Source organism: Mastomys coucha, chromosome X (assembly GCF_008632895.1).
Source record: "Mastomys coucha isolate ucsf_1 chromosome X, UCSF_Mcou_1, whole genome shotgun sequence".
In the NCBI taxonomy this organism is placed as follows: Eukaryota; Metazoa; Chordata; class Mammalia; order Rodentia; family Muridae; genus Mastomys; species Mastomys coucha.
In genome coordinates, this window is record NC_045030.1 from 63,623,817 (window position 1) to 63,634,593 (window position 10,777).

The following is a 10,777-nucleotide window of genomic DNA, read 5'->3' on the forward strand; positions in this document are numbered from 1 at the left end:
GTGTGTCTAAGAGGGCATTAGGTGTCCTCCTCTGTCATTTTCTATCTATTCTTTTGAGATGAGGTCTTTTCCTTAAACTTGGAGCTCAAATTTTCTTGGCTAAGCTGGAAACCAAAAAGCCAAAGATTCTCCTGGCTCCCACTCCTCATTGCTGCGATTACTGGTGTATGTGAGGTCCCTGGCTTACTGTACGGATGCTGGAATCTTAGAAATGATCTACTGGTTGTACTTGCAGTTTTACTGTTGAGAAATTCTAAATTTCTTCTAAAGGAGGTGTCTAAGTGTTTCATTTTAACACACAGTAATGCCAACTGATGTTATCAAATTATCCTGCTTAGTAGCTCCAAAAACTGCTGCTGATAAAGTATATGTAATCCTTAGACAAACGGACAAATGGCTTTCTTCACTCTTGACTAATAAAGGTATCCATTTATATATGTCTGTCACATTTTGTGAGGGCCAGCACTTCTAAAGTGCTATATCTGTTTACATAGATCCTCAGTATATTTATATATTTTCTCCTTAGTAGATTTTATAGTATATTTTTAAATATATTCATAATATAAGTAGCTGTCAGCCTCCTCCTTTCTTATATTTATTTACTTTAAGTGAACTTATTATTCACAATAGCAGCAATCAAGCTCCATGTTTAACCTTCAAGTGGATATTTGATATAAAACAAAATTTAGAATGTAGTGAAATACTACATACCTTGCAATAGATGTCAAATAATTGAGCACTTTTGCAATTACTTCTTCTTGTATGTATCTGAAGTTACAGTTTTCTGGAAATGTAATGATCCAAGCATTGTCCCTTCCCCGGCCACCTAAAATAAGCCAAATCAACCAAATTATCAATTTGTGTGGCAAAACATAATTATTATTTTCATATTTAAAGAGGATGACTTGAAGGCTGTTTGGGGTAACTAAGAGTTTTATGAGAATCACAATTTCCAAATAAACCAAAAGAACAAGTAAAATCTAGCACAGTGGTTCCAAGGAAAAAAAGAAAGAAAGAAAGAGAGAGAGAGAGGGAGAGAGGGAGAGAGAGAGAGAAAGAGAGAGAAAGGAAGGAAGGAAGGAAGGAAGAAAAGGAGGAAGGAAGAGAGTCAGAGAGGAAGAAATGAATAAGAAAGTAAGAATTTTCCCGTGCTATCCTTCCTTCGCTACCCTAACCTCCCCTCTCTTCTCTTTTTCTAAACAAGCTAGCATTAGTTATGCAAACACCATCTATTAATGGAAACCATACAGGGCTTCACTAAGGGCCAATTATCACTGATTGACTAATCTACTAAATTTTAATCTATTAAGGTTATTACCATTGAGGACTTACATATAGTGTATAAATAGTACATCTGTAAGGAAGAAACAAAGATCTTTAAATTCTAAATTGGGAGGTAGGGGCATTAATCATGTTTATCCACTAGAAACTTTTTCTTCAAAAGAAAGTATAAACAGAAACATTTTTTTTAAAAAACAACCACAAAAATGCTAAAGAAAAAAGAAAAGTAGGAAGGGTGTGGATGGAGGCAGACAGACCTGAAGATGGAACATAATTTAGGTAACACAGAGGACTAGAAGTGTAGCTCACTGGTCGAACACTTAAGTGAAGAAAAAGTACTTGGAACATGAGAAATCGACCACCATCTAAGAAACACTGACAGTGTTGAAAGCAAACCAAATAGCTAAATTTATTATGACAGAATAGTAATTTCCTATAACTGTTAGTGATATAGTCCAGCCAGAAACTACTAAATCCAGTGTGTGTGTGGGTGTGTGTGGGTGTGTGTGTTTATGTTTCCCTTTCTTTCTTTCGTTCCTTCTTTTTCTCTCTCTCTTTCTTTCTTTCTCTCTCTTTCTTTCTTTCTCTCTTTCTTTCTTTTTTTCAGTACCGGGTAAGAGCTAAACCCAGTCTCAGATCCAACATCACCCTATTCTTATGCTTTATGTAAGGAGACCATTATTAAGAAAAAGGATGGGCTAGAGAGATGGCTTAGTGGTTAAGAGCACCAACTGCTCTTCCAGAGGTCTTGAGTTCAAATCCCAGCAACCACATAGTGGCTCACAACCATCTCTAATGGACATCCAATGCCATCTTCCACTGTGTCTGAAGACAGTAACAGTGTACCCACATATATGAGATAAATATGGACAGAGTAAGTGGGGCCAGAAAAAAATGATAAGAAAAAATAAAAGATAACAAATTACAAAAGAGAAAAGAAAAAGGATTAGGACCTGGAGAGATGGCTTAGCACGAAAAAGAGCACTGTCAGCTCTTGTAGAAGATCCTGGGCTGCTTCTCAGTACCCATTTGGCAGCTCAAAACCACATGCAGGTCCAGTTGCAGGGGATCTGATGCTCGCCTGAGCAGGCACTTCATGTATACGGCATACAGACATATATGTAAACCAAAACATCCATACACATATAGTAAGTATAAAAAGAGAAAAGAGTGCCGAGCAGTGGTGGCACACACCTTTAGAGGCAGAGGCAGGCAGATTTCTGAGTTTGAGGACAGCCAGGGATACACAGAGAAACCCTGTCTCGAAAAAACGAGAGAGAGAGAGAGAGAGAGAGAGAGAGAGAGAGAGAGAGAGAGAGAGAGAGAAGGGTGGGTATGGTGAAATAAAACTTTAATTCCAGCACCTGGGAGGCAGAAGCAGCCAGTTCTCTATGACATTTAGGCCAACCTTGTTTGCATAGCAAGTTCTAGACCCACTGTGGTGATAAAATGAAACTCTGTTTATGAATAAACAAAAAAAAATCAATAAATCTAACCCACACTCTTCTAAAACACATATGTCCCCTCCCCCCCACACACACACACACTATGGATGTCTAAATTCGAATACACAATAGCACTAAGGTTGCTCTTAATTATATATTAAAACTGTTAAAAAGTCCTTAATTATTCTTAATGTTTAGTAACTAGATCCACAGCGTATAAATGATTATTGAAACATTTTATAATCTAATGTATCTGTGTTTATATATGTGCACATGTGGATATGGATAGCAAGCTATTTATACAGATGAAGTCTGCTGACCAGTTTATACATTTATCTGCACTTAAGTACATGATAAAGGTTGCTTACCAGACAGGAAGGCAATGTCTTGCATTAGGAAATGACTGATGTCCTTTAACTGGAGGATCAGCCCAGTTTCTATGATAAACAAGAGAAGAAACAACATCAATGTCAGAAGTATAGCTAGAACCGTACAGAAATCCTCACTCTGCCTGAAAGACTTCTGGAGCCCTTAAGAGATCTGTGTGTCTAGACACCTCAAGCATAGTCTTCTCTTCTGGCCCTCACCTACAGGGAGGATTAGCTATGCTTTTATCACATCACTGGGTATTCAGAGGGAATGACCCACTTTTCAAACCCTATGTCTAGACCAAAGACTACTCTCACTCATCAGAAAACTAAGAATTAGGTACAAATAGCTCCAGTTTCTTTGAAGAGTAGTCATAGACACAGTAGCAAACTGTCTTCCACTTCTCATAGAGACTTTTATTTCATCGAATTTTATCAGCAATTACAAAGCACATTGAGGGTTTTTATAAAAATCTTCTCGAGTTCTTAAAACACCCCACCATAGATATTATTATCCTCAAGTTAGTAAGATTTGTGGAACAATGGCTCATCACATGTTTCTGAATTAGAAAGATCTGGATTCAAATCTAGTTTACTGCACTTCGTAACTGTAGAAATGTGGACATGCCAGTCACATAGAATCATTGAGGCTCAGTTTCCTCATCTGTAACATGAATATCATAAGACCTACCTAATGCTGTGGCAGTGTGAAACAGCTCACATACAGTAAATACCTAAAGAATAGTGATATTTTAAGTCACTGTCCCAGCATTATTTCATATTTTAGTTGCCCTAGATCTTAAATGATAGCTTGCAATGTTCAAATCTACCAAACGCTACAGGGATGAAAACTAAAAAATCCATTATCTGCTTCCAGTCCATGAGCAAGGATAACTTTTTAAAAGAAAATAGGTCATCGAACTAGGGTATTTTGGACTGCTGTTCTAATGCCTGTGGTTTTACATCTCTTACTGAAGCCATATTTTGCACTTGCTCTCTGATACAAAGTACCTTCAAAGCCTTCCTATTTGGTGGTGTCAAGTTGATGACACATTCTTTCTAGTGCTCATGAAATTGTCTCTATAGATGTGCTTTATCAGGAACAAGCCTTCTCAAAAATATTAAGACAAAGCTGTAGAATATCATATCTACTTACTTAGAAATATAGAATAGTTAACTGGTTTACTTATTTTCATAAATACAAGTCATTAAAGAATGATGGGAGCTGGGCAGTGGCGGTGCACTCCTTTGATCCCAGCATTTGGGAGGCAGAAGCAGTCGGATTTCTGAGTTCGAGGCCAGCCTGGTCTACAAAGTGAGTTCCAGGACAGCCAGGGCTACACAAAGAAACCCTGTCTCAAAAAACAAAAAAACAACAACAAAAAAAATAGAATGATGGGAAGCCCACAAAATGGCCTGGCAACCTGAGTTTGGTCCCTGTGACCCTGTAAGTTGCAAGTTCTCTTATGGCACATGAACCACACATAAAGTAAACAGAAACATGTGGTCAGAACATAAACATTAACTCTAAAATTGTCTTGTAATTAACATATGAATGCATCTACACATAGAGATTTACACATGTTTAGATTCCTGGTAGATCCCAAACCAAAGCATATACATTAGCATATAAAATCATTTCTTTAACACTATGGTGCCTCAAATATAAAATAATGTTCATAACAGTCAATACTGTATCAAACTTTGACATTTTTAGACATGGAGATATGGTAGAAGGATCACAGAACAAAAGACTAGACTTTTCTCTGCCCTCATATGCTTCCAAAAGTAGTAATGGTCAAGGGTTTAAATAAAAGAGTACTAGAAGCAGGTGTTACAACACAGCATTTGGGAGGTAGAGGCAGGTGGGTCTATGAGTTAAAAGCCAGCCTGGTCAGTGATGCACAGAGACACCCTGTCTTAAAACAAATAGTATTAGAACACATACACATCCCTATTTTAAAAAAAAAACTCTCCTGATTTGAATAGCGAGAATATTTATTAAAATAAATTGATGAATTTTATGTCAGACGGCAACTGGAAATAAATTGCAGGCTGATTATTCTTTCACCATTCAGAATCTTACAGAACTGTACAAATTATCACTCCACAATTCAGACATCCATATGATAAAAACAGCCTTGTGCATAAAGCAGAAGGCTGTGGACAGACAATAGGAAGAGCAAGGTTTCATTTTCTCTCAGCCACGAAGTTACTTTGTAATCACTCAGGCACCCTCCCCCTCATTAATTCAGCAGATACTTTCTAAGGTACCTACATTCCAGGAGCATCAGGAACATGGAAAACCACATACAAAAGGAAAACATACTTTTGATTTTTGAGACAGGAAATGCCTCCCACAACCATCTCATTAAAATAACATTGCCACACTAATGACAAGGGATGAAATGGAGTTAAAAGAGATGGTACCGCTTTAAGAAATAGTCTAACAATTGACTAAAGAGAGAGGAAACTAACAAAGCAAGGCAACAGAAGACAGACTGGCTGACGCTGAGCATCCAGAGAGAACAAGGTGAGACTGTTGCTGAAAACAAGGAAGAAGAGAACACTAGATTCTTAGCTTCAGAGAAAGGACTCTGAGGCTCTTGCATTTCCACACAAATTTCATCCAGTGATACAAAAGTGAAAATGAGGATGATTCATATTTCTCTTACAGACTCCTTAAACCCTATAAACATAGGAAATACACTTCAAAGTATAAAAAATAAAAAAGGTGGAGATTCAGTTCAGTTGGTAGCATGCTTGCAGCCCAGGGATCCATCCCCAGCAATACATAAACCACAAATCTTGGCATATACTTGTAAACCCACCCAGCACACACTCAGGTGGAAGATGCAGGAGTACAGAAAAAAAATTTGAGTTCATACTTGAGTACATCAAGTTGGAGGCCGCCCTTGACTACATGAGGCCTTGGTTCAAAAAAGAATTTTTTAAAAAAAAAAATCTTGATCACAGTAGTAGACCAAAATCACATTATAGTATCTCTCTTGCTGAGCAAAGATACTTTGACAGAAAGTTAGCCAAGCTGATCCATTACGAACAAATAAAAGGGTTAGGGTTAGAGTCAGGTGGATTTCTGAGTTCGACACTAGCCTGGTCTACAGAGTGAGTTCCAGTACAGCCAGGGCCACACAGAGAAACCCTGTCTCAAAAAACCCAAACAAACAAACAAAAGACACACATTCTCCTTACTTAAACTGTATGGAAACTCCAAAAGGGCTGGTTGGGAGCTGGAGAAATACCTCAGTGGTTAAGCTTGTAGTGTTCTGGCAAATGACTTCAAGTTTGGTTCCCAGCGTCCAGCTGCCTGTAACTCCGGCTCCAAGGGATCCAAAGCCTCTAAGACCTTATGGGCATTGCCCTGGCATGTACATCCATGCACAAAGAAAATGAAAACACAGTAAATCTTCTCTGCTGAAAAGCCTTGCGGATACAATCAGGCACAAACTGAAAACAGAAGATGAGAGAAACTCTTGCTGTTCACATATAAGAAGCATCAGTCTCGTGGTCTTTTTTCCTTAAATATGCATGAGTGTTTTACCTACATGTATGTGCACCATGTGTACATAGTGCCTGCAAAAGCCAGAGGAGGGCATCTGATGTCCTATAACTGGAGTTAGACGTGGTTATGAACTACTATATGGGTACTAGGAACTGAACCGAGTCCTCTGCAAGAGCAGCAAGAGTTCTTAACCACTGGGCCATTTCTCCATCCGCTATTACCTGGATCATAAAGTTGGAAACAATCGCTAATTCTTTTTTTTTTTTTTTTGGTATTTCAAGACAGGGTTTCTCTGTGTAGCCCTGGCTGTCCTGGAACTCACTCTGTAGTCCAGGCTGGCCTCGAACTCAGAAATCCACCTGCCTCTGCCTCCAAAGTGCTGGGATTAAAGGAGTGTGCCACCACCGCCCAGCAGCCAATTCTTTTATCTCAAATGAGGAAATAAGGTTGGAATTCAACTTTTTTACATACTACAAGGTACAGAAATTAATTTATTTGGAATAACATAGAAAAGGAGGGTACATCCATCTAATCAGATGCTCAGTTTTCACTGTGTTGCTTGCAGAAATTCAAAGTGTCCATCATCCCATTACATGGTAGGTGTTACATCTCATAAAGATGTATTTCATAATGATTCTAATTTAAGATGGGCTCTTAGGTAGACTAAGCTAGTCTCAAACTCACTATGTAGCCCAGGTTAGTCTAAAATATATTATCTTCCTACTTCAGTCTCCCAAATGCCCACCACAGGGGCTTTGTCTCTTTTTTTTTTTTTTTGGTTTTTGTTTTCTGTGGGGGGGAGTTATTGGTGTTGTTCTTATTCTTATTTTTCAAGACAGGGGTGGGGGGTTCCTCTGTGTAGCGATGGCTATCCTGGGACTCACTCTGTAGATGAGGCTAGCCTTGAACTCAAAGACCTGCCTACCTCTGCCTCCCAACTGCTGGAATTAATTTCCAGCCCTGGGGCTTTTATTTTATAGCGACACTCTTTTTGCATCCATTTGTTCTCCATCTGGGAATCCTAGGATCGGAAATAAAATGCGTTTTATAAAATGAGAAAGCTTGTAAGTACCAATTACTTACTTTTTAAAAATGTTCATCTTCTCTATAGGAGCCATTACTGAACTCTGTAGAAATGAAATCTCTGGAGTGGTAATCTATACGCCTATTACCGAGACACACATTCAGAAATGAGACTCCTAGCATTGACGCTAGTCCAGCCATATGCTTGAGTGTCCTCTGTAACAGCTCAACACAGAGGTTGTTTTGCCTTTGAAAACTGGGAATCCTGTTCATATATGATTGAAGAAAACTGGTTCTGAATCTACCGCATACACATGCGACTTAGCCCACACCAAAGGGTCATGGCAAATAAACTCCTTTAAAAAGCAAATGCTTCCATTCTCATGCTTTCTTAAAAAAATAAACTGACAACAAAAGCAAAGCACATATAAAAACAAAATAAAAAATGTCAGCCAGGAAGATTATAGCAACCAACCCACTGTCATCTAGGAGCGAAATGGAATAAATGGGATAAATGGTTAATGACACCATCATCTTGAAGCCCTTACCCTTTTCAAGGCACTGTACAAGGTATTTAAATTCATTTTTCTGCTCTTCAAAACAAACCTCCAAAGTTGCTATTAAAAGCCTCCTCTTTTCATTATTGTTATTAATTTATTTTATGTTTATGAATATTTTACCTATACTTGAGGTCTATATACCTCAAGTATGCCTGATGTACATGAAGGCCAGAAGAGGGCATCAGATCACCTGACACTACATTACAGATGGTTGGGAGGTGCCATTTGCGGGCTGCGAAATGAACCCAGGTCCTCTGGAAGAGCAGCCAGTCCTCCTAACTACTAAGCTAAACTTCCAGTTCCTAAAGCCTGGTTTTAAGATAAAGAAACAGGATGAAAGAAAAGAACAAGAATACACATACTCACTCAAAAATCTCCTATTAAAGAACGGCTGGTGAGCCGGGCGGTGGTGGTGCACGCCTTTAATCCCAGCACAGCCAAGGCTATACAGAGAAATCCTGTCTCAAAAAAGAAAAAAAAAAAAAACCACCAGATGTCAATCACTGTCTCAACCTGAAGCAGAATCTAGCATAGATTCAGAAAAAGTTGTAGAATATCATCTATCTTGTCTGCTATCCTTCAGATAGAGCATATGACACTTGTACTAAGAAAAACACACTCAAATAGCTCTCATGGAATTATTAACTAGATACAACCTGACAGCCTCCATTCTTCCCAAACCACAGTACACATTTATAAATATTTCTTTGCAGTCTGAAATTCTTTTATTCAATATTTATTTTTATTTCATGAATATTTGTGTGTCTGAGTGTATGTGTGTGCAGGAGACCGCAGAGGTCAGAAGTGGCATCAGATTCCCTGGGCCTGAAGCTAAAAATGGCTGAGTCCTCTGCTGTGGTCCTCTGGAAGAGTAGCCAGGGCTCTTAACTGCTAAGAAATCTGCCTAACCACGGCAACCTGAACCTAAACAGCACTGCTTCCCTTTACCAATCATCTCTTTGAGAGTTTCCTATGGCTGATGTTGTGAAGTCCAGGTCTTCATACAAGATGGATGAGTTTCTACAAAGTTAAGTTTTCCCTGTCAGTCTGAAAGCCATAGCACCTGTAAACAGTAATGATGTAGGACATTCAAATGATGGCTATGCGCCCTTGAAAATGTTATGACTCAAAAGGGAGAATGAATAAAAAGGCAATGTTGAAGTCATCAGAAAATAAATTCTTTTTGACTACAGTAGAACTATGTAGTATATTGTTCTTCAATAAAGTTACAGTATGAAAACTTCACATATTTTTCTACCAAGATTCATGCTAAATCCTTGTTTTGCTAACATACATTGAAGCCTCTTTCTAATCTATTGCAAACATCTAGTGAATTTCACTTTGGCCCCACTCTGCATGGAGCATATAGCTCCTTACTTAAAACAAAAAAAGAGTAACAGAAAAGTATGTTCTTATAATCACAACAAATAGAAGGCTGAGGCCAGAGAATCCTAAATTGAAAGACAGCCTTAGCTACAAAGAGAGACTTTGCCTTTGTTTTGGGGTTGGGTTTTTTTTTTGAGGTTTTTTGTTTTGTTTTTTTGAGACAGGGTTTCTCTGTGTAGCCCTACCTGTCTTGGAACTTACTCTGTAGACCAGGCTGGCCTCAAACTCAGAAACCCACCTACCTCAGCCTCCTGAGTGCTGGGATTAAAGGTGTGCGCCACCACCACCCAGCCCCGAGAGACTTTGCCTTTAAAAATAAAATAAAATATGTACTTCTCCATTGCTGATCAAAACCTAAACTAGAACAGCCACTATGGAAATCAACATGGTGATTCCTCAGAAAACTGGGAATCAATCTACCTCAAGACCCAGATTCTGGGCATATACACAAAGGATACTCCATCCCACCACAAGGACCCTTGTTCTACTATGTTCATAGCAGCTTTATTCATAATAGCCACAAACTGGAAATAACTTAGCTGTCCCTCAACTGAAGAATGGATAAAGAAAATGCAGTACATTTGCACATATTACTCAGATGTTTAAAAATAAAATATCATGAAATTTACATGCAAATGGATGGAACTAGAAAATATTCTGAGTCAGGTGACCCAGCCCCCAAAAGACAAACACAATATGTACTCGGTTATACGTGGATATTAGCTGTAAATTAAAGGATAAGCTACAATCTGTAGACACAGAGAGGCTAGGTAACAAGGAAGGCCCAAGAGGCAACACATGGATTTCCCTGGGAAGGGGAAATAGAATGGATTTCTCATGTGGACTCAAGGCAGGTGGGAAAGGACCAGGTGGGCGGGGAGGAGGGAGAAATTATGAATCTGGGGGTCGGGTGGCATTTGTGGGGCAGGAACCTAGTGCAGTGGAAACTGCCTGGGATCTAGGGCCAAGTTTCCTAGTAATGGAAGATTATGGAGCACAAACCACCCATCTTCTATAAATAGGAAAGGTGGGACTAGGACATCAACCCAGCCATAAAACTTTCCACCTCCAGTCTGTCCAGGGGCAATGGTGGTACAGAACCAGAAGCTGGGCATCTCAGAGTCCCAGGATAGTACCAAATATGACTGACATTAAAAAAGAGGAAAAGAAGCCAGGCGGTGGTGGCACATG

The 10,777-nt window shown here is 39.0% G+C and overlaps 1 protein-coding gene across 1 annotated transcript in view; it reads right to left on the minus strand.

Annotated features, from left to right (window-relative positions):
• Mcf2 (MCF.2 cell line derived transforming sequence) overlaps positions 1 to 10,777 on the minus strand; it is a 109,461-nt gene that overhangs the window by 86,260 nt on the left and 12,424 nt on the right. The window contains exons 2-3 of the mRNA XM_031364091.1: positions 3,095 to 3,163; positions 712 to 826 (exon numbers count right to left, since the gene is read on the minus strand). Of these exons, the coding sequence (XP_031219951.1) occupies positions 712 to 826; positions 3,095 to 3,163 (184 nt within the window). The remainder of the gene's footprint in view (positions 1 to 711; positions 827 to 3,094; positions 3,164 to 10,777) is intronic.